Source organism: Vigna radiata, chromosome 7 (genome assembly GCF_000741045.1).
Source record: "Vigna radiata var. radiata cultivar VC1973A chromosome 7, Vradiata_ver6, whole genome shotgun sequence".
NCBI lineage: Eukaryota > Viridiplantae > Streptophyta > Magnoliopsida > Fabales > Fabaceae > Vigna > Vigna radiata.
Window position 1 is genome coordinate 36,013,268 of NC_028357.1, and position 25,198 is coordinate 36,038,465.

At 31.1% G+C, this 25,198-nt stretch overlaps 2 protein-coding genes across 2 annotated transcripts; one reads left to right on the top strand and one right to left on the bottom strand.

Annotated features, from left to right (window-relative positions):
* The first annotated feature begins 12,858 nt into the window (after positions 1-12,858).
* Positions 12,859-17,066, top strand: LOC106768369 (G-type lectin S-receptor-like serine/threonine-protein kinase At1g11410). Its single transcript, XM_014653488.2, has 7 exons — positions 12,859-14,277; positions 15,068-15,199; positions 15,294-15,478; positions 15,596-15,806; positions 15,949-16,186; positions 16,304-16,454; positions 16,537-17,066. Exons 1-7 carry the CDS (start codon positions 12,987-12,989, stop codon positions 16,840-16,842), a joined length of 2,514 nt encoding a protein of 837 aa, XP_014508974.1. The 5' UTR covers positions 12,859-12,986; the 3' UTR covers positions 16,843-17,066.
* A 121-nt stretch (positions 17,067-17,187) lies between these two features.
* On the bottom strand, positions 17,188-21,536 carry LOC111242064 (G-type lectin S-receptor-like serine/threonine-protein kinase RKS1). Its single transcript, XM_022783559.1, has 7 exons — positions 20,002-21,536; positions 19,777-19,905; positions 18,803-18,972; positions 18,454-18,664; positions 18,114-18,351; positions 17,884-18,034; positions 17,188-17,791 (listed from the first exon to the last, which is right to left on the bottom strand). Exons 1-7 carry the CDS (start codon positions 21,332-21,334, stop codon positions 17,489-17,491), a joined length of 2,535 nt encoding a protein of 844 aa, XP_022639280.1. The 5' UTR covers positions 21,335-21,536; the 3' UTR covers positions 17,188-17,488.
* Between the last annotated feature and the right edge of the window lie 3,662 nt (positions 21,537-25,198).

Sequence of the window (25,198 nt, forward strand, 5' to 3'; positions counted from 1 at the left end):
ATATATATATATATATATATATATATAGGGGTTTGTTAACACGCGTACGCCTATTATTTAGTTGGTACGTTTTAACAAATGTGTACCGGATTATAGTAGACAAAAATACCCTCATTTGTCATGGATTTTAAGTTTTAAGGTTAAGGATATTTAAATAATTTTCATTCTCAAAACTAAAAAAAAAACCCAAACCCTTACTCACCTCGCTCATTCCTCTCAACCCTTTCTCTTTCATCTCTCTCACTCTAACATTTTCTCTGTCATTCCTACTGTTGCCCCAATTGAATAACAAAGAAAATCAGAAACCCTTGTCTAACCCTAATCCACCTTCCTCACTTATCCAATTTGTTTCTCCCTTATCTCCATACTCTCCCTCAGCCACACACAATAATCCGTGACATCGTAATTTGTTGCTCTTGCTCTGTTCTTTGTGTTATATATTTTCCCTTCTTATTATTAAATTAAATCATGTAAATAAAACCTTCATAAATCAATTAAATTTTCATACATTATTTACACATCTACACCATATTTCATTATATTTTTAAAGAACAAGATATTTTCCTCTATTGTGCTTTTCCCTTTACACAAAGTGTTTCTTTTTCCTTTCTCTGGGATACATGATGTAANATTACAACCTAGAATNGAAAGAATTGTACTCCTAGGGAGCTCTTCTATACCTATTTCTTTAATTTCCTTATGTCCCTTTTTATCACTGAATCAACTTCTACAAACGTTTAGAATAANCTTTAACCACTGTGCAAGATAAAAAACAGTAAAATCATTTTTTACCTTTGAGATTTGGAAAGAGTAACATAAAGTGACAAAGTTTATATTCATTTTACACACATTAATAAATATAAAATGATTATAAAAGAGTAAGCTTTTTCAATTTTTAAAAAATATCTCTGATTCAAATTAGCACCACCATCTTCAATTAGGTTGAGATGAGAGAAAAAATGTTGGAGTGATGACAGAGAAAATGTTGAGATGAGAGAGAAAATATCTCTGATGACAAAGGGTTTCTGATTTTTTTTTCAACTGGGGCAACAATAAGGATGACAGATTTAGTTTTGAGAATGAAAATTATTTAAACATCATTAACCTTAAAACTTAGAATCCATGACAAATGAGGGTATTTTTGTTTACTATAATCCGATATACATTGTTAAAACGTACCAACTGAAAAACAGGCGTACGCGTGTTAACAAACCCCATATATATATATATATATATATATATATATATATATTATATTTATTTATGTTTACATATATGCAAATGTTTATAGTATAAAGAACATTGATTATTGTCGTTTGAATTATTTGACCAATACCCATGATAAATTTTAAATCTTATACAATTTTAACACATAAATTTCTATTCCTTACAAACTTTTCTCCAATAATATTATGCAGTGGACTAAATAGAACTTATCCCTTACTTTAGTAATATGATTTATAAGTTTTGGGATATCATGTAATCTTTTAAGTATATTTGAAAGATATAGTAGATTATGAACGTGAAAGTGTACTCGGCATATGATATGTCAAAGAATATAAGTGTCATGATACTTTGTGATGATGAAAATATACCGTTAAATTCCTAAATAAACGATTTATTGAAACATGCAATTAGATACATGGTATATTTATGATATAAGAAAAATAGATTCATAAAACTAACTTGATAAATAAAATTATCATCAAGATGATTTACAAAAAAAACTAATCATAAGATTTTCACAAAACATATTTTAAGCATATTGATGTTTATTATTGTTGAGATCATTCAACTTTAAACAATAAAATGCTTCATATTTAATAATAAAAAACATTTGTGTATTATGTATATGATTGAGTAGATACATCAGTATTGGTCTTGTCCTAAGATGATATGGTACAAAATATAATCGAATATACGTCTTAAGTGTCTGTATCTAAATTTGTCTAGTGATTACCATTAAGCGGTTTGACTGATTATCTGTCGGTCTACTAAAACTAATGGTGTACTATCTATTCTAAAACTTAACAACATATAATCAAACACTAATTCATACAAGGTAAATGGGTCATTGGACCTAAACCTAGACTCATCTAGGTAAAGCCTCACAAGCATAGTAAATTATAAATAGCACATATATTATAAATAGCATATACATTGAGGTGTCTTTTTTACATTATCATTAATTATGAAATTAATATCACTGATGTTTGAAGCTTACTTGAGAGTTAAAGTGTATTCTATAAGCACAACCCAACCATGTAATATTCTGCAAAGAAGATTTCAGTTTAGCAAATGAAGCAAGAGTTATGGTGTCCACAAAAAGCAAGGTGGTTGGAGAGAAGGAAGCAGGACCCTCCTTGGTTGACATAGTTGCGATCTTGGAAGCTTAGATGAAAATGCAGCAGTAGTTTGCGGAGTTTTCTACTTCTACTTTATAAGTTAAAAACACATTTATCCTTACGATTGATTAAGTACACTTTGGTTTATCTAGAATAATCATTTATAATTATTACAAAATACTTTTTACCACCTTTAGACATACTTTGTTTTAAATAAGCTAGTTTAGTATGGATTAACCTTAGAAGTTCAGTTTCACATTCTATAGAATGACAATTTTCCTTTATTATTTTGGATTCCACACATATATCACATTTACTACTTTGTTTATCATGCATACTAATTAATTCTAATTGTTGCAATCTCATAACATACAAGGGATTCACATGTCCTAATCTAGTATGCTATAAATCATACAAGTTAACAATATAAGCAGAAGAACTTGATTTATTAACAATTACGAAAATATTAAGAAAAAAAATGACAATATCCCTTCCTCACAAACACATTATTCTTTGTCATAATAATCTTGTTAGAATCAAATGACATTTTAACCCCAACTTTTTCCAATAGTGCTATAGAGATTAGATTAACTCTAATTGGTGGCACATGTAGCACATCACTCAAGGTTAGAGTCTTCCTAGATGTGAGCTTTAGAAAAAAATTTCCTTTTCCTAGAACATGAGTTATCCTAGAATTACCAAGATAAAAATGTTATTCTCCATCTCCTAAACTAGTGTTGGAGGTAAAAACATTTTTGTTTGTATAAATGTGCATGGTAGCACCAAAATATACCACCCATTTGCTCACATTGATCACAATATTTATTTGTGAAATGATCGCGATAATGGTATCTTCCCATTTGGCTATATTTGCCTTAGGAAGATTGTTGTTTCTTACTCTATATTCGCACTTGATGCATGATGAGCTAAGTTTCCACATACAAAAAAAAAAATCCCCTTCTTGAAAGTAGAGTTAGATCCAATGCGATAGGAATTTCTAGTTTTTTTATGATCAAGTTTGTTTTGGTCCCTTTTTGGAGCAAGTTTATCTTCTACCATATTTGCTTTCACAGATAATGCTTTGGCCCTTGTACTCTCTTTTTGTTGGTATTTGAAGATGTGTGTAATAAGGTCTGTTAGTGACATCAACTTGTGTTTGTGTTTTAGTTTCATGTGTAGTCAATCCAAGATGGTGGCAATTTCTCAATCAAAAGTTATGAAACAAACTCATTAGGCTGGATTATGGTCTCTGTTTTGATATTTTCAAACAACTTGTGATATTCTTTGATTTGGATATTGATGTCCTTGTTTTCAATCATCTCTCAATGATAGTAGTTCCTTATGATGAATATTTGTTTGAAGACATCTTTGGTATTATATTTGAGAATCAACGAATCTCAAATGTTTTTCACTTCCTTATATAAAAAAAATACACATTTAACAAGTCATTATAAAAAACACTAGGTAAAGTGTGTCAGTATACCTTGTTCGCACGAATCTAGTCTTCAACTTATTTTGTAAGAGTACTAGAGTCGAGTTTTGAAGATGTGAGAACAGTAATAGCTCCATACATGTCTAATATAGTAGACACATATTTTTGTTGTTGTAGAAAAGCTGACAAAAACAATATTTCCTTAAGCGTGTAGTTTCACTGCCCTTAATATTTCTGAGGATCTCATAACTAGTAAGGATGTCTAAAAAGAGTATAAAATAAACCTATAATATTTTTAGAAGAGGAAAAGAGATAAGTGATGAAACTAAGAAGAGAAGAGAATGGAAGAAGATTGATTTGGTGTGTTTTCCATAATAGAGAAAGGTCTTTATTTATAGAGTTAGAAGGGAAGAAAGAATAATAAATTTTTGACCATTGCATTGGAAAAAGGAGCGTTGGCCAAAAGAGATGTTTCTCTCAACATATAATTGAACGTTTGTAAAAATTTCTTTTGCAATAAAGTAATATTATTACAACAATCCCTCACTTGCAAAAGAAAGTTGAAATAAAAGTCTTTGACTCAAATAGTTCAAACATTAAAAGAAAGATAAAAAGCTTAGATCTTGGGTCTCATAGGATGTAATGCATTAGAGCTGGTATAACAAGCTATATGAACCAGTCTTAGATTGAGATACTTAACACATAGTGTAGTTGGTATAACAAGTTATATGAACCAAAGACACTTGACATGTGTTAGAGGTTTATCAATCACAATAAACCCCACAATCCTTGTTGTTATCGCTGTGTTAGACACTTGACCACGTGTAGTCTGAAAGGTAGTTGGACAGGCTAGCATGTGGTTGGATAGAAATAGTAAAACAGGTCAGCTTGTGGCTGGATAAAAGTAGTAGGCAGACCATCTTGTGGTCGGGTAGAAATAGTAAAATAGGTTGGCTTGTGGCCAGGTAGAAGTAATAAGATAGGCTTTCTTGTGACTGGTAGTAGTCATGTAGGTCAACTTATGACTAGATATAAATAGTAAAACAGGTTGGCTTGTGGTCGAGTAGAAACATTAAAACAAGTTGCCTTGTGGCCTGGTAATTCATCATTACCTCTAGTAAGTGACACATAGACCTTGTCAATCGACAAATAGGGTGTGTTCTGGTAGTCAACACTTAGTAGTCGATATCTAGTTCTCGATAAACAACACTTGATTCTGGTAAGCGGTAACTATAGTTGTCAACACCTAGTAGGTGGTACTTGACTCTTGGTAGAGACATACAACCCTCCACAAGCGACAAATAACCTTTAAAATATAGCATCCGACTCTTGATAAGTGACACATAACCTTCGGAAGGGATTAGTCGGCCTTCAACATATAGCATTCGATCCTCGAAAAGTAGTGCCCAACCTTAGAAAGGTAATATCATGTCTTCATCATGTAGCATCCGATCCTCAATAAGCAACACCTATGATGTACTATGTATTAACTTGTTATAAGAAGATATCAATGTAGATAAGGTCCGTAAGTTCTCGACCATATAAAGTACATATGTCCCTAATTTTTATGACTTGATAGTTCGTCTTTAGTTGTAAAATCATGATGCTGGTATATAGACTTTTGAAAAAAAAATGTATATTTAATGGTAACCTTACAAGTATAACTACTTTTGTAAATATATAAATTAATTAATTCTGAATAATGACAAAACTATATATATTAAAAGAAACGCTTAATAGAGCGAATTGTATTATATTGACACTAGGAGGGTTTTCGAGATTACACAAAACTTTTGTTTCTTCATTTAAAGTTTACGACAATTTTTTTATAGGGCTAGTGTAATATTTTCAACCAAATAATTGAGGAGAATTGATGAAACGTAAAAGGGCTTGAGTGTAGTGTTTTTTAAGCAAGTAAAGGAGACTAGTTGGGCGAAGAAAGATTGTTATTAAGATAAATTTCACAAAAATTTAAATATGAGAGGAGAAAACTTAGGTTTATAATAAATTAATACTACATAACTGTTAGAAAAACAAATTCGAATACTAATATTATATATATATATATATATATATATATATATATATTATTTTTTTTCTTAAGTTTTTTTATCCGTTTACAATTATATATATATTTTTCTGTCTTATATTTAAGTTTCTGAAATTGGTTTTTGTTCTTTGAAGAGATTTCGCAAGTTAGAGAATGATAAAGTAAAAAATGATTGTGACTAATTATAATTTTTTTTATAATAAGTCTCCAATGGTTTGTGAAAATATTTTTATCTTATCCTTTTCTATTTATTTTCTTTTCTAGATATTTTTTTTTTGTGATTTGAATGACTTTTTTTTGTTTCCTATACTATCGAAGTCTTTTTCCTTTTATAGGATTGCTTTCTCTTGGTGGATACACAACTTTTTGGTAAAAATGAGTTATCGTGAGATTCACTGGTTTTGGTAACATGAACAATTATAAGTTTATAGAGGAATAACAATATACATAAATTCATGCAATCAAATAACATATGCATAAGTTCATAAACTCAAATAAAAATATACATAAAATCAAATAAAAATATACTCCACCTAAAACAATAAAATAACGATATGCATAAATTCATGCAATCAAATATTAATACATGAATCGCAAACATTTACGTAAGAAGACATCTCATAGTAGTTTCAAAATAGATCATCAAAACCAAACTATTATTCTAAAAGTCTTTTAAGTTTTTAAGTCTAAGTCTTCATGTCTATTAAGTCTTCAAGAGCATTAATGAATAATGAATAAGAGAGAACACACCATGTGAGAATGTACATGTTGCTAGAGTCTTTAATGAACGTTTTATATCCATGGTAAATTTAAGTATTTTAATTAAGTCTTATTAATTTTTTTTATATCTATTGATTATTTAAAAATTTTATATTTATTAATTAGGTTCATTTTATTTATTTTTTTTAAATGGATGATGCAGCTATTATTCTATTATGTCATTTTACTTATTTGTGTCTATGTATTAAAAAATATAAGATTTTATATTTAATATAAAATGATATTGCGATTAATGTAAAATGACAAATATTTTTATTGTTCTTATTACAAACGGGATGAAACTAAATGTTCTTATTGTAATTTTACATTAACTACCATATCAATTTTTATCAGTAACCCAACCTTTACTTTTTTTCTTGCATAAATTATTTAGTTAATGAATAAATTAAACACTAAGAACTCAATTAAAAAAATAAAAATATTAAGTACTTAATAATAGACTAAAACAATGTAATAAAAATAAAAAATAAAAATATTTTTATCACATTCTTGAATTGAAACATAATAATACCTTGAAGAATAATTAGATTTAAATGTAGTAGTTAACTTAATTTCCAATTAAAAGTAGGTTTAGATAAGCTTTAGGTCTCCGATTTCTTTATAAGAATCTCAAATTGTTCTACCACACACATATATATTAGGTCACAATTTTTGAAAAATTAATGTAATTTGGTGTTTTTTTATTAATATTGTATCAAAGACTTAAAGATATACCACGTGTTTTTTTATGTTTTTTTTTTTTAATTTTTAATTTTATTTTAACTTTTTTAATTAAGAAATTTGTCTATGTATCAAGTTAATATCGTGTTATATGATCATGAAACTAACACATGACAATGACAGTGTCACATGTCAATATAAATGTCACATGTTATTGTCTTATATTCAGTAAGTGTATTTCTTATTTTGATTCAATTCAGTTTTAATTTCTTTTTTAAATAAAGTAATTTTGCCCCATCCAAATTGAAACTAAATTTATATTTTAGAAAAATGTTATAATGATATTTTTATTAAAATTTATATTTTTATAGGATATTTTTAAAATTATTTTTATTAAAAATACTTTGATTAACCTGTGTAAATACTTTTATTAGCTCTTTTTCTTAACTATGGTTCATCGTTAGTTGGACAATAAAATGAAACTATTACGAGAAATTACAGGTAGAAAATAGAAAATAAATCTAATAATTATATTCTAATAATATAATTAGAGTTGATTTATTAATAATATTATAAATATTTAAAAATATAAGTTTTGATATAAATATCATTATAATATTTATATAAAAATTATTTTAATTTAATGAGGGATAACATTACTTAATTTAAAAGAAAAATTAGAATTGAATTGAATCGAAATAACAAATAGATAGACTTAATTAAAAATAAGACAATAACATATGATATTACTAATCACATCATAATGACACTTTCATGTGACATAATATTAATTTGATATGTTGATAATTTTCAAAAAATAAAAATAAAAATAAAGATGAAAAACAATACATGATATATCATTAACGTTATTAGTATAGTACTAAAACAATATCAAATTATATTAATTTTTAAATTGGAACCTAATTAAGAAAAAATAATTGAAAAACCAATTTAAGATTATGTCATGAAGAAAAAAATACATATTTAAACCTATCAACACCTTCTTGTACTACTTGTTTATTTATATGTTTTACCTTCTTTGTTGCGGGTGAGAGCATTTCACTCTGCTATAAACTCTTCATAATCCATTACTTACACATAATAATTATAATCACAATTTTATCTGTACTGTAATAAACAATTATTATTGTACTTTTGTTAAATATATTACACAACGAGAATGCCCTATTTCTAGTTAAAAATAAAATATGAACTTTTTCTAGAGAATATTGTAAGTGGATATAAAAACAATAATATAATTTATATTATTATCCCAGAGTTTAAATATTAAGTGTTGTTTTAATTTATTTGATTGCTAGATAAAATAAGAGACCAATGCAGTTGTTCTAGTTTACAATTGCAGTAAATTCAAGTTAAAAGTTCGAGTTCTTTAATCTTGAGTTACATTCATATTTGTTTAAGAACTTTTTGTAAAATTCGCAAAAATTATGTGTTTGATTATATTGAGTGTTACTAGAAAACTAATTGATCCTTAACTTAGTTTCCATTGGTAATAACATTTGGTTCTTTTTTTAGCTTTTTCATCAATAATCTTGATTTCGTTTTTATTACTAGTTGAAAATAAGTTAATATAATTTATATTTATTCGAAATTAAAAATGTGTGATTATACTTTTGTAAATAAGATAACAAATTTTAGATTTTATCTATTGTGATTAAATTTAAAAATCTCGTTTACATTAGATCTTTTATGGTCAAATGTAAATTTATGTCAGACTCTTTGTGGTAAAATGTAAATAAAATTTTTTCATGTTTGATCACAAAGGGTCATGTGTATTTGACTACAAAGGTGATAATGTAAATTTTTACCATAATTTTAGCTATTTTACATTAACAAAATCAACTCTTTTTTAAATTTTACCTACTTTAGTTTTCAATTTTATCTTGTGTTTGCAAATAACTGTGTTTTTGGTTACATTAATTTGATTATACCACTAGTCACCATTATTTTTTGTCTAAATTATGAACATGAAGTTTTTGTATCCAGTTAAAACAAGTTTGCAATTAGTGAAGCAAGAAGAACAACCAAAATTTAAAATCATAGAAGAAAAGTTGCGCTCGGCATGAAAAAGACATGCCTAATGCCACCAAATCAAAGAGCAAAACCCATATCCAAGGGTGGCCAACACTTGACAGTGAAAATAGGGCAATACACTATCGGCATGATGGCACTAGGCACCACTAAGGGAGCGTTGGGAATTGGCTTGGCAGAGACCAAGGTTGACGCTACGTGCCCGCAGTGAAGAACTTGCGTTGGGCGCTACCTTGGTAGGGGCTCACCCTCTTGAATCTGTGTGATAGTGTCCAACGGTGGAATACTTACGTTGGGCATTACTTTCACTAATGTGACAAAAATTTTCCATATGTCTATGGGGAGAAAACTTTGCAGGCATCAAGTGCAAATACACGTTTTGGAGAGTTTATATAGTTGTAAGGGCTTGCGGGAACAACTTTTCTCCCTTCTTGTATCTCCTTCTTCTTCCCTTGTTTCATTTTGTACTCTTAAGCTTTCTATGACAATGGAAAATAAAATATATTTTGTTAGAGGTAGATGTAACCACTAAACTCTTGATATATATTTATACGTGCCTTTCCATTAAATGTTAGTATTTTTGTTTTCTTTTTGTTTTGTTTTTGCTTAATGCTTATTGTGGTTTGATCATCTATGACTTGATATGTGATTCATTAGGTGTTGTATCTAGGAAGTTTGTATCTAGGAATGGAACTTGACTCATTAGGTGTCTTAAACTATAGCTGCTAAAACATGTTTGTTTGTTAGGAGTTGAAAGGATTGACTCTTAATAAAGTAACATGGAAGGGATTAGGGTTTGAGTAAACTTGTAGGTTGACAGTGGCATTTTAATGGAAAGGAGTTAAGTGATCAAGTGGATGAGAGTGAAACCGGTGAAATCTAACTCCAACAATAGCATTCAATTTCATTTCTAACCTTTTCATATTTTAAATGTGTTTTTAAATAATTTTGTTTTAAATTAAAAGAATTAAATATAAAAATATCTACATGTACCCATGGGTACTTGTGAGTGTAAAATAAACTGTAGATATATTTCCACAGATACCCAACCGATAACGGAACAAATAACAGGACGATTTTTTTAAGAAGAACAAATAGCTAGTAGATATTATCCGTATTTGAACTTGTGTGTATTTTCTTTGAAAAATAACATTATACAAGTTGAAACAATAACCAAAATGTGCATTATATATATTACACCCAACAACTTTTTTACCTTTAATCTCTTTTTAAAATTAACATTATAAGAAAATTCTTAAATAATGGTCAATTTCAGTGACTAAATAATTAGTCACTATAGTTACCAATTTATATATTGTTGAATATAATGAAAAATTATATATGAGATGAATCTTCCTTGTGTTGAATTACATATATCCTCTATTTATAATAGAAGAAATATGGGCTAAGCTCAAAAGACAAATAAGAAATAATAAAAAACTAACTAAAGATAAGATAAAGAAAAGATAAAGATAATATATTAACACTCACCCTCAAACTTGTGTATACAAATAGTATTTATCAAACTTGCTATTAATATAATCAATAAACTTAGTGAAAATATTTACTTCTACCTTTGAGTAACATCAAATTATTAATGATTTGCGAAGAGGACATGAAATGCGAAATACAAACCTAGAAGCAAATCTCTTATTGCAAATCATCGTTAAGGAATGCATTGTTGATATCCAATTGATAAAAGAGGTCATTGTTAAAGAGCAACCACAACTATAAATAAACTAACATAAGTCATCTTTGCCATGTAAGAAAAAACATATATATATATATGGGTCATAAGTAATGGTTACAGAAGGGAAGTCAAAAGAGACAACAACAAAAAAAGCCATGGATGAACAGAGAGAGAAATCTTTAAAATCCATGATTCTTCAATAAAGGCACCCGAAAAAGGAAAATAGCGACCTCGACGCTCTGAATAGCTGCCTGAGAGGAGACCGTACGTGTAACCATGCACGCCGAACCTGAAAGAGGAAAAAGAGCGACCACGACGCTTTGAATTATTGCCTAAGAGGAGATGAGATGTACCATCATGCACGACGAGAAAAGGAGTAGATCCACAACTTCAAAAGATGATGAGAACGCGTAAGAGCTCTGATGAAGGCGTCTTTGACGGCACAATGATCGCCGAGCTGAGACGATCAAAATCGTGTGATCATTGGTCAAAATTAGAACTCCATTAGTAGACGACGATGATAGACGATGACACTGTTAGAAGCGACAAATGTAATGAAAAAGGTAACAAAAATTCTTTTTTCCTCAAAATAACCTGACTCTAGATACCATGTCGAATATAGTAAAAAACTATGTATGTGATTAATCTCCCTTGTGTTGAATTTACATATAGAATCCTTTATTTATGATAGAAAAAATATGGACTAAGCCTAGATAAAAGTAATATATCTAACATATACCTATTTATAAACTAAAAATTATTGGTAACCAAAATAATTTCTATTATGAATAAAAAATTATAATTAATTTTTAACTCGATAACTAAAATAATTTCTATTATGAATTTTATCTAAATTATTCACTAAAATTAACTATTAAACAAAGAAATTGGTTTCTAATTAAGCTAATGGCATTTAAGTTGATCTCTAAACACATTTTTTCCCACTAAAATTGATTATTATTAATGAATTTTCTAATAGTAAAATTTTGAAAACCACCCTCGTCTACAAAAATATTATAAGATTATAAGTGGGATTGAGATAATAATTTTAAGATGTTTTTCATAATATTTAAAAGAAATAGTTATTAAATACTATTTCGATTCCAATGACATAATTAATAATTGAAAGTAAATAATAATTCCAGGTCACATTTGTAAAAATATTTTTATTTTTATTTAACATTACTTTTAAAGCATAATTGATCACTTATGCCCTTGCTATTTAATATTTAATTAATTTACATATAAATATACTAACGAAGGAAGAAAAATAATGTTAAGTTAAAAAATTATTATGTAATTTTGAATTTATAAAGTAAGCCTTATAAATTAGTTTAAGGAATATCGAAGTTTTTGAACTCTCGTTTTCAAGTCATGATCACCATTGCTTTAGTTTATCCACACTATTCCACAGTCAAATATCGCCACAAAATCATGATTTCAACTGGCATCCAACACCTGGTTACCATTGTTTGAAGTGTGCGTAGAAGTTTTTGGAAAAAAAAAAAAAAGAAAACAATCACTTCTCTTAATCTTTGTCGTTTTTTTTTTCCTTTTTATTGAACTTGTAGCCAACATAAAATAAATTATGGTACTGGATTTGACAAAGTGAAGGTTGTTATTTAGATAAGGTAGAATTATTAATGATGAAGATCAAGTTTGATCTGCTATGCTACATAAAATGGATTAGCTAAAGGATCTTATAACCCAACCTATATGTCTCTATGTTCGTTGTGGGGCACATGAGAAACAAAGTATTTAATGTGAAACAACCACCAAGGTTTAGTTGTGTGTCTCAATCACTCTCTCTTTACATGCACAATCCTGAATACAACAACTCATGCATATCAGTCTTCACGGAAAAATATCAGCACCATCATAAATACTGATTGAAGAAGCTCCTCCAATCATTTATATAACCTTTCTCCAAATAAATACTCCATTCACTCACCAACATAGAACTACAACACCATAATCATGAAGTTGCTTTCAGCTAAAGAGTTTCTCACCCCTTTTCTTCTTCTGACGCTTCTTTACCCTTGTTGTCATTCACTCCACAACACCATAACCACAGGCCAACCCTTGAAAGACGGCGACGTTTTGGTCTCCGATGGGTTGGGAAACTTTGCACTCGGTTTCTTCAGCCCATCAAACTCCACAAGCCGATACGTTGGGATATGGTACAACAAAATTTCGGAACAAACGGTAGTGTGGGTTGCCAACAGAGACGCTCCGCTCAACGACACTTCCGGTGTTCTATCCATGGACAACCACGGAAACCTCGTACTCCACAGCAATAACACCCGAAACCTCGACCCCGTTTGGTCTTCAAACGCTTCCATGCCATCGACGAACGTTTCGGCCAAGCTTTTGGACACTGGAAACCTAGTTTTGATCCAAGCCGACAAAATTGTTTTCCTTTGGCAGAGTTTTGATTATCCCAGTAATACAATGCTTCCGTTCATGAAACTCGGGTTGAACCGACAAACCGGTCTGGACCGGTTTTTAACTTCTTGGAAATCGGCCAACGACCCTGGAACCGGGAACTTGACGTATAAAATCGACCCAACCGGGTTTCCGCAGCTGTTTCTTTACAGAGGGGATGCCCCGTTGTGGAGGGTCGGGTCATGGACGGGTCAGAGATGGAGCGGGGTGCCCGAGATGACTCCGAATTTTATTTTCACCGTTAGCTACGTGGACGACGAGAAAGAAGTTTCGATAATGTACGGAGTGAAGGACCCAACGGTGCTCTCGAGAATGGTGTTGGAGGAGACTGGGCACGTGACGAGGTTGACGTGGCAGGGTCGCGAGCGCAGGTGGTTTTCGATATGGGACGCGCCAAAGGAGGAGTGCGACAACTTCAGGCGGTGCGGGTCGAACGCGAACTGCGACCCGTATCACGCGGATAAGTTCGAGTGCGAGTGTTTGCCGGGGTTCGAACCGAGGTCCGAGAGGGAGTGGTTTCTTCGAGACGGGTCGGGTGGTTGCATGCGGAAGAGCAATGTGTCCACGTGTGGGAGCGGAGAGGGGTTTGTGGAGGTGGCACGTGTGAAGGTTCCCGACACTTCGAAGGCGCGTGTGGTGGCGATGATCGGAATGAGAGAGTGCAGAGAGAGATGCTTGAAGGATTGCACGTGTGCGGCTTACACGAGTGCGAACGAGAGCTCGGAGAGTGGGTGTCTTACTTGGCACGGTGACATGGAGGACACGAGGACCTACACGCAAGTAGGACAGAGCTTGTACGTGCGAGTGGATGCGCTTGAATTGGGTATGTTAATTTTAAGATCAATTATCTTTCTTTTTTTAAATAGATTGTAAAAACTAAGATATACATTAGTAATAACCTGAATGAAACACGTCCATTATCATATTCATATGTGCTATCGACAAAAAATTATATACCCATTGTATTTAGAGTATGAATTTATTCAAAATCAAAGTAAATTCATGACTTAGCACTAAGTAAACATAATCACAACACCGAAACAATTTCAACTCAAATATTATTTTTCTTAATAATAACGAGGTCCCCCTTCATTGCATCATTCTACTCTATTTGCATTGAAGCTTCTTCAAAGTAAGAAAGCTGCATTTTTCATAAATTTTAGCCAGAGACTTGGTTTTTTAGCACTATATAATTAGATTCAACAATTTGACTTTCATCTTCCTTTGTAGCTTGCTGAGTTTAAGTGTTCATGCTTCTTTGAACTTCATTATTTTCCCAGAAAATTTAGGAATTACAAAATCAATAGGACTCCCTGAAGCCATTGAATTCTCATGAGCAATACACGAGAAATGACAAACTATAATCTTACCCATACATGCTGTCAGCAAATGATCTGGTACCCACAACATTTATAGTACAATATGTCCAAAATCAGAGTAAATCGGTGACTAAACATTACCATCAGCATAAGCAAAGTGATTGAAATAAGTAAACAAAATTATAGCAGTAAAAAGAAAAGTTTTACAACCCATTATAGTTTAGCAGTATATAGTTGATTTATCTGTCATTATTTCTTCTCTACTTATAATATCTTTACATTTGGATTTTGCAGCTAAGTATGCAAAACATCCGTATGGTTCTCTTGGAAAGAAGGGAATGGTGGTAATTTTGACCATTGTTATTCTTATGATATTGCTTTTGGCAGTGACTTTCGTGTGTTGGTTTGTTAAAGCCAGGAAACAAGGTAAGTTTTAAAATTATTATTTCCCACGCTAGGGTTTCTCAATTCTAAATTAATTACGTGCTCAAATGTATTTGTTTCCTTGTTTGATGAAAAGGGATAAAAAGGGATCGCAAGTATTCCTTTCGTCTTAAGTTGGAGGACCCTAGCGATCTACAAGAATTTGACTCTACAAAAAATTCAGATTTGCCATTCTTTGATCTTAGCTCCATAGCTGCTGCCACAGACAATTTCTCTGATTCTAACAAGCTAGGTCAAGGGGGCTTTGGTTCTGTTTATAAGGTAGCCATTCTTCTTTAACAAGTTCAAATTCAACTCCACTTTACTTTTTATAATGCCTGGTATTCATATATATCACATTACATATATTATTAAGTTTTCCTTGGATGATGACTTCAGGGTCTACTGAGTAATGGAATGGAAATAGCAGTGAAGAGGCTGTCAAAGAACTCTGGACAAGGCATAGAAGAGTTTAAAAATGAGGTGGTTTTGATCTCAAAGCTCCAGCACAGAAATCTTGTGAGGATCTTAGGTTGCTGCATTCAAGGGGAGGAGAAGATATTAATCTATGAGTATTTGCCTAATAAGAGTTTGGACTCTCTAATTTTTGGTATGTTTTTGTTTTCATCTTTGCTGCTTAGTACTTTAGCTCTCACTTTGGAGGTAGCCATGTCCATACCTAACCATTTACAGTAAAAAGTTCATCCATAAATTACCAGAACAATGAATGATACCTTTAATTTCTGGCCCAGATGAATCTAAAAGGTCACAACTAGACTGGAAAAAGCGATTTGATATCATCTGTGGGATTGCTAGAGGAATTTTATACCTTCATCAAGATTCACGATTAAGAATCATTCATAGAGACCTAAAAGCCAGCAATGTCTTGCTGGACTCTGCATTGAACCCCAAAATTGCAGATTTTGGTATGGCTAGAATATTTGGTGGAGACCAAATTGCAGCAAACACAAATCGTGTAGTTGGAACCTAGTAAGCAATCAACAACACACAATATTAATAATCTTCGTTGCATTATTTGTTACTCAGACAGTGCATATGTAAACAGTTCACATCATATAGTGATTTCCTTTTGTTTTACTTTTGTAGTGGCTATATGTCACCAGAATATGCCATGGAAGGACAATTTTCAATAAAGTCTGACGTATACAGCTTCGGAGTTTTACTTCTAGAGATCATTACAGGCAGAAAGAACAGTGGTCAATATGAAGACATTACAGCCACAAATTTAGTTGGGCATGTTAGTATTTTTATGAGAACTTCTGCTGCAATTTAAATATACCCTTCAATGGTCCAATTGATATGATTTTCAATTAATGTAGATATGGGAACTGTGGAGAGAAGGAAAAACCATGGAGATTGTTGATCAATCATTAGGAGAGTCGCTCTGTGACCTTGAAGTCCAAAGATGCATACAAATTGGTCTTTTGTGCGTTCAAGATTATGCCGCTGAGAGACCATCTATGTCAGCAGTTGTTTTCATGCTGGGTAATGACTCAACTCTTCCTGACCCAAAACAACCAGCATTTATTTTCAAGAAAATTAATTATGAGAGCTCAAATCCATCAACCAGTGAAGGAATTTATTCAGTAAATGATGCAAGTATAACTATGATTGAAGCTCGCTGAAGGCCAATGCGATTATGGTGCTTGTGTAATAAATACAACAATACTAAGGTTTGCCAAAATATTGTATATGATAAATTACAAATTATCCACTTTAGAATGATGATGTAAAAATAAAGGGTAATAAGGTAGCGTAGTTCCACACATTTTTCTTCTTTGTGGGATAACTACACTGCACTAAGTATATTTTTTATGAAAGAAACTGTAAATCTCGTTAATATGTATGATTAGTGCCACTTCTTTTTTCTTTTAAATTTAGAAATTAGTTTAAAGCTAAAGTATAGTTGTAGGGTGTCAAAAACTACCACGGATCGCCTTTAAAAAAGAAGAGGAAAATGAATGTTGTATATGATGGATATCATTATATCCTTAGAATGAAACAGTGAAACCTGCGAACTTCAAAGCTGGAAAATTGCTTCTTATGAACAAATCAATGGTTTCTAGGTCTGATAACTTTTAGAGCCTCCACACCCTCACAATTTCAATGGATATAAGTGCACAAAATTCCATTTATTTATTTTGCATGAACATAATGCGCCAAATGATTTTAGGTGCTCTAGCTAAGCTAGAAAGCGCCAAAATGCTACACTATGTACCACACATTTAAAATAAAATCTGCACCACCTTAAACAACTGAGGTAGCTTTTAGCTAGCGGGCGCTGATGGTGGTTACTGTTACTTCATTTATTGAAGATCCTCCCCCTGATGTTGATGACTCAGGCCGATCTCTGTCTCCATGGAATAAAAATGCTGGCTTTTGGGGTGGGGAAAGAGGTGTTTCATTGCTCAGCATAAAAGCAACTTCCGACAAGGAAGGTCTATTCTCTGCATTTTCTTGAACGCACAATAGACCAATTTGAATGCACCTCAGAACAAGAGCTGGAGAGTAAGACTGAGGCAGTGTTGAATCAACTATGTCCAAGGCCATTCCTTCTGTCCAAAGTAACCACACCTACACATGTATAACATAATCATTAAATTAACCACTGATAATAATGAAATAGTTTGTTAGCCAGTTTTAATGACTTTTCTCCCTCAACTTACATGTCCGATTAAATTTGGGGAGGATCTTCCCTTTTCACAATCTGTATTTCTCTTGCCAGCAATAATCTCCAGGAGTAAGACTCCAAAACTAAAGACATCAGATTTTGTTGAATACCGTCCATCCATTGCATATTCTGGTGACATATAACCGCTACATAAACCAAAACGGATAGAACATCATAAATAATACATATTAATAACTGCAGTCTTTACATGAATAATACACCTACTATGTTCCGACCACTCTTCTCGTCCTTGCTTGGATTTGATCTTCTCCAAATATTCTAGCCATACCGAAATCTGAGATTTTGGGATTCATTGCAGCATCAAGGAGTACATTGCTTGCTTTTAGATCTCTATGAATTATTTTCAGCCTTGAATCTTGATGAAGATATAGAACGCCTCGAGCAATCCCCAAAATGATTTCAAACCGCTTATCCCAAGTCAGCGATGACCTTCGCTCTTCATCTGAATTTAAGCGTTCAAACTCTCAGATGTGTATAACAAAATGTAATGAAACAGGAGTATAATATTTTCTTTGCAGTAAAGAAAAAGTAGAGAAAGACATACCGAATATGAAGAAGTCCAAGCTTTTATTTGGTAAATATTCATAAACTAACATCCTTTCTTCTTTTTCAAAGCAACAACCGAGCAGCCTCACTAGATTTCTGTGTTGAAGTTTAACTAATAATCTAACTTCAGTTTTAAACTCTTCTGTCCCTTGACCTGAATGTTCCGACAATCTTTTCACTGCTATCTCTTGTCCATTAGCTAGGCAGCCCTGAAATGTTTATAACTCTTCAACCCCATTTCACTCTTTTTTTCGTCATTTTTCTACAATTTTTTCTATTGAAAGGAAACTAAAGACATAAAAACACTTCTCAGAACAGTTGCTCATGCATGATTGAGTTTGAGTTACCTTGTAGACAGAACCAAATCCACCTTGCCCAAGCTTGTTCTCATCACCAAAATTTCTTGTGGCTTCCACTATTACTTTAAGGCTGAAAAAGGGAAGATTTGGATGTGTGTTGCTTGGGATATCGTGGTCGTCTTCAGGGGAAAATTGGTTTAAATGTTGCCTCACTTTATCTGAAATCATAAATGCACGACATAAAAGAATAAGCTCCTCTTACATTTTTCTTTTGTGCTATTTCTACAAAAATTTTCCCTTTATTTGAAATATTGGAAAACAAGTTCTAAAGTTTGTCTTCTTTTTAAGAGGGGAAACAGTTGTGGATGAGGTACAAATATTGCTATATTAATTATGTACATGTCGATTCATCTATAACTCTACATTTAGCTATAGTATTTCCGATGTAAGGATAAAACCTGCAGTTGGTGACGAAGCTTAAGATTGGTTAAATAGCCTTACTAACTGTCCAGAGTACGCAGACCTTATAATGAGTCAAAAGAACAGAAGAAGAATGTCTAAACAAGAAGAAACTGATAAATTGACCATTTTTCGTGAATATATGCATAGTTGTTGCATATTGACAATTAAGTTGTTTAGAGGTATTCAAGAGATTAACAGCAAATGGTATTGAACCATAAAGAGCAGGGATATCATTGCGGAGGTTATAGAACAGGGAAGTGACTTTTCAAAAAAGCCCACGCTGGAATTGGTGAATTTCCTCTCACAGTTTGATCATATCCATTCTTCTATAATACACTTAATGTGAAAAGGTTTGAGCCATAGTTTTTAATACAAAAGAAATTAATTTAAACACACATATATACATTGTAATTCAACCAAAGGCTGATCAGTCTATTTCTAACAAGTTAAGTGTAGAGATCTTTATAGTGACTGCACATAAATTCAAAACTGGTCTTTTTATCTTACAATTTCCACATTAGAGTGCTGTGTAATAGCATCCTTAATAGTAAATGACGCACCTTTGCTTTTTCTCTTCCACATGTAATATACACAGGAGAAAAGAATAACACTTGTCAGTACTGAAGCAGTCGGAATTGCAACCATACTCTTTTTACCGCGCACTCCTTTTCTTTTTTTGTTATAATTTGCTGACAAGAAGAAATAGTTCAGATAGGTTGAAGCAGAATCCTAAAATGTATATGTGGTGTTAAATTGATGAAGAAAAAGATAGTGAGAGGGAGTACCTAGTTCGACTGCATCAACTCGAACAAATAAATCTTGGCCTTGATCACTCAGTTTTTGTATGTCTATTAAATTTCCATGCCATGCCAAGCACCCACTTCCACCATTCCTCACATCAAGAACTGCATAAGCAGTGCAAGAGCAGTTTCTCAAGCAATCCTTCTCACACTCATCCAAACTCCAACCCTTTTTGGCAGTTGCCTCAGAGGTATCAGGGAGCTTTAATCCTTCAACTTTCACAAACCCTTCTCCATTCCCACAAACGGATACACCTTTCTTCCTCACGCACCCTTCTGATCCATCTCTGTTATCGTACCACTCGTGCGGGGATTTGGGTTCAAACCCAGGTAGACAAGAACACCGAAATTCCTCAAAGTTCAAAGGGTCACAATTACCGTTTGATCCACAGGTTCCATAGTTATCACACTGATTTGTTGGTTCAGACCAGTACCTATTCCATTGACTCTTTTGGTTATCCCAAGTGAATACTTGAAAGAAACCTGATGGTTGAACTACTACCCTAGAGATCACGGACCGATCAACCATGTTATATGAGAGCACTGCCTGGTTATCATCTTCTATATAAGAAACGTTAAAAGTATACATATCTCTCTTCATGTCGGGCATACCCATAAATAATTCTCCGTTCCACGATCCGCCTCGCCAAAAGGGAAGGTTCTGGTGGTAAAACATCATCTGGGGTTTCCCAGTGCTGCTTATTTTCAATGTGTAAGGACCTGCTCCAGGATCATCATCTGTCTTCCAAGATTGGAGGAACCAACTCTGGTTTGTTCTTCTGTCGAAACCAAGCCTTAGATATTGAAGAAAGGTATCTGTGGGATGATCAAAGCTTTGCCAGATGACAGCTTTGGTGTTGTCAAGAATCAGAACAAGATTACCTATATCTGTGAGTTTAGCCATGACTTTGGTGCTGTTTGATTGAGCATTTGAAATATTAGTAGACCAAACTGGAAAGGTGCTATATTTGTGTTGGAGTACTAGGTTTCCATCTGGGTTGATTGAGAGAAACCCAGAAGTGTCATTGATTGGAGTGTTTCTGTTTGCAACCCAAGCAACAGTTTGTTCTTGCACATTGTTGTACCATATTCCCAAATAGCGGAAGTTGGACTTGACTGGACTGAAGAATCCAAGAGCAAATGTTTGGGCTTTTGAAACAAGAAGCTCTCCATCTCTGATGCCTTTGTCAGCAACTATGGTATCAGAAGAAGAGCAAAAGGAGAAGCTGAATAGTAGAATCTTAGCGCAGAGCAGGTAGATGCTATGCTTGTGGTATTGAGTCATGACAAAGGTTGGAAGAGTTTTAGCATGGTGCATGGAGTTCCTCTCTTGCCTTTTATGAGGAAAATCCTACTTTGTACTTGAAGATTAGTGCTGTCCAATCAAACGTTCTCATACTCTTCTTGCACTAATTTTCTCTGTAGCAGATTCATGTACCCACGACTATGCAAGAATTTCACTTGGATTGAGGACTCTTACACTTGGTATAAGAATCATTCCTTTTCTCTTTGAATCGTCGTCGAGGCTGCTGAATGCACAGCCAACAAAGGCCGTACCTAAAACGTCACTCTTTTCTGCCTACAAGGAACTGTTGCATGATATATATATATATATATATATATATATATATATATATATATATATATATATATATAGGAAAATGATATTTTAACATATTTTTTGACATCATTTTGACACTGCACACGTGTCAAAATGTGGTTGGACAATTTCAAATTAAAAAAATAAACTTTGGTTTTTCTCTTCCAAATATACCTCTGCCTCAACTATTTTAATTTGAAATCGTCCAATCACATTTTGACACGTGTGCAGTGTCAAAATGGTGTCAAAAAATGGTGTTAAAATATCATTTTCCATATATATATATATATATATATATATATATATATATATATATATGATAATGATACTTAGACAACATTTGAATATCATTTACTTGTCATTTTATGATTGGTCTAAAATTACTCTACAATCAATAATAATAATAATAAACACCACCATGAACCAATTAGAGAATGACACGTAGATGATGTTCAAATGTTGTCTAAATATCATTATCCATATATGTGTGTGTGTGGATGATGATATTTTTGAAAACTTCTTTTAACAATTTTTTAACATGTCATCATTTTATTAATCTATTTAAATTTACATTGAAAAAAAATAATTGAAACAGACCAATCACAAACGGTCACATATGGGTTATCATATATATATATATATATATATATATATATATATATATATATATATATATAATATACATTTGATACATACAAATTTTTTATATTTATTTAATATTATTTTATTTTATTTCAAAGTACAAGATTTATTTCTTTTATAATTATTTTACTTTTTTTTAATTTTTTTAATATAAAATATTTTTTTAACTATTTTATCTTTATAAAATGAATCAAATAAATGTAGATATAGAAGAAGAAAAAATAACTTGTAATTCCACGACAAATATTGATTTCGAAGAAAACAATTTATGAGAGTAAAAGATGAATTCGTAAAAAAAAATTTACAGATATTCCAAAAAGAAATATTAGATTAACTAAAAAATCACATATTTCTTTTTAATTTTTCATGAAAAAAATTATATATACATAAATATCTTTTCATATATCATTTAGCTATAATTTTTTATTGAACCAATTTTTTTTTTAATAAAACAAATTAAAGTGTTATCCTATAATCAATGTGTGTAACATTGCATTGCTTGCATCACCAATTATACAAAGACACATGACGCCTTAAATTTCAAAGAATAGCGTATTTTCAGGAAGGAGTGGTGGATAGATATATATATTTAATAACTCACTAGAATCATTAGTGTTGTTTTGTGTTACCACTTTTCTCGTCATTGCGCATTTCTATGTAATAATATATTAGTACATATATTAGAATACGCATTTTTGTTTAACTCAAGTACTAACTTAACCCATACGATACGAGTTTATTATCACTAGTTAATCTCTCATTTATATATATAGATAATCACTAGTTGATCTCTTTTTATATATAGATAATTTTTTGGTCGATATGTGTCTTCTCTTTTCAAATCTTGACACGATAAAAATAACTTTTTAATATTTCTTTAGTTGATGTCATATATTTAATGTATTATCTCGAAATCACTTGTATCTTCGTTCTATGAAATAGTTCTTTCATGATTACAAACCTTCTCGATTTTTCATATTAGTCACTTTGAAATAGTTCTATCATACCTTCTCGATTTTTCATATTAGTCACTTTGTACAAGTTTACACGTGTACAAGGGTAGGAAAGAGTTTTCACACTAGTTATTTTGGATAATAAATTTCAGTTCAACAACCAAAACATATGTAGATAAGGTAAAAATTAGTGATATTTTGGCTTCGATTATAAGTTGAAACCTAAATTTGCACATTAGGCTTTAGTTCTTCCACAACCAAAACATAAAACTATAACGGAAAATAAAAAATAAAAAAATGAGAGATTAGGCTTCCCATGCTTCAACAACGAAGGATGTTTGATAACGGTGGATGCTTCGTGTTTGCTAGTGCAACAATGATTTATCTTCATAATGCAAAGATGATTCTCGTTTAATAAAGAACTAAAGTGGATAAACAGAAGAAACAAAGAAAAAAAGGTTTGCATTTTAACCTTAGTTATGAATCGAAGCAAAAAGGTCCATAGTTTGCTCCGATTAAAAGAAACTGAAGCATTAAACCTGTACAAAAAAATAAAAAAAAAATGAGTTTTTAACATTGGTTCTAGGCCTAAGGTCATAAACCTCATCAAGTTTTAAATAATTAATTAAGTTTAAGGACCTATAACAACAGTTTTAGTGGGAACCGCTGCCATAAGTTATTCAAATTAATTAATTATTTAAAATGAGATGGATCTATTGTCTCGATTGTGCTCAAAGTTGCTACCAAAAGTATTTTTTTGCTTCGGTTCATTAGACAACCACTATCACATGTCCAATTTCAATTAAATTATTCCTTTGATTTAAGGATCTTTAGCCTCTACTAGAGCTAGAAACGAGGCCATAAGCCCCTTTCTGCCTTAGTTTTTGCTAGGTTTAAACCTCTTTTTGGTCCCTAAGTTATGAGCGGATGTTCAGTTTAGTCCCCGCTTTTAAAAATGTAAACCTTTGGTTCCTAAGTTATAAAAAATGTATCAAATGAGTCCTTTTTTGATGTTCATGATCAAAGTACAAAGAGCAATCTAAAGTGCTCTTATTATTAAGAAACAAATCAGAGCAATCTAAAAATGCAGTAGTTGTTAAGAAACAACAAAAACAATATTTCAACTAAAAGAATGACTCATTTGATACATTTTTTATAACTTAGGAATCAAAGATTTACATTTTTAAAAACAATAACTAAACTGAACATACACATATAACTTAAAGACCAAAAAGAGTTTTAAACCTTTTTACTATTAAAACTGCTTAAAGTCAATTTTTTTTTTTTAAGATCATATTGTTATTATAATATCCTACATCGCATAAACATGTCTACATATAAAAACCATTATGCAAAAATACAATGATTTAAGTTAGTATATATGATTTCCAATCAATGGAGATTGTTTTTATTAAATGCAAATTAACTTTATATATAATTGATAATTTAGATATTGATATGAAAATTTTAAATTTGACAAAGTAAAATTCTATTTAAGATTTAAAATAATAATTTATTACATATTACATAATAAAGTTGAAATATATTGCTCTTTTTTAAAAATATTATTTTAAGAAATAAAAATAAATTATATGTTTCTAAATTTAATTTTATTAATAACCAAATAATTATAAATTATAAAAAGATAAAATTAAAAATAAAAATACATCTTTCTAAATTTAATTTGATTAATAACCAAATAATTATAAATTATTAAAAGATAAAATTAAAAATAAAAATAATATTATAAAAGAAATTATACTTTAATTGTAAATTATTCTTTAATAATTTATTAAATGACTGATTAATTATAAGTTACAAAAATATACAAAGAAATAAGATAAGATAAAACTAATAATAAAAAGATAGTACAGACAAATTAGTTTAAAAATAAAATAAATAGGTAAAAAATAAAAATAAATTTTATACACATGTAATAACAGAATAAATATACAAAAAATAAAAAAAAATCATACACACGTAATAA

Coding starts and splice junctions, on each gene's coding strand:
- LOC106768369 (XM_014653488.2), top strand. CDS start 12,987: ATGAAGTTGCTTTCAGCTAAAGAGTTTCTCACCCCTTTTCTTCTTCTG. Junction 15,200..15,293: donor TGTTAAAGCCAGGAAACAAG/GTAAGTTTTAAA, acceptor TTTGATGAAAAG/GGATAAAAAGGGATCGCAAG. Junction 16,455..16,536: donor CCACAAATTTAGTTGGGCAT/GTTAGTATTTTT, acceptor CAATTAATGTAG/ATATGGGAACTGTGGAGAGA.
- LOC111242064 (XM_022783559.1), bottom strand. CDS start 21,334: ATGCACCATGCTAAAACTCTTCCAACCTTTGTCATGACTCAATACCAC. Junction 19,906..20,001: donor AGTTGATGCAGTCGAACTAG/GTACTCCCTCTC, acceptor TCTTCTTGTCAG/CAAATTATAACAAAAAAAGA. Junction 18,352..18,453: donor CTTGGACTTCTTCATATTCG/GTATGTCTTTCT, acceptor GCTTAAATTCAG/ATGAAGAGCGAAGGTCATCG.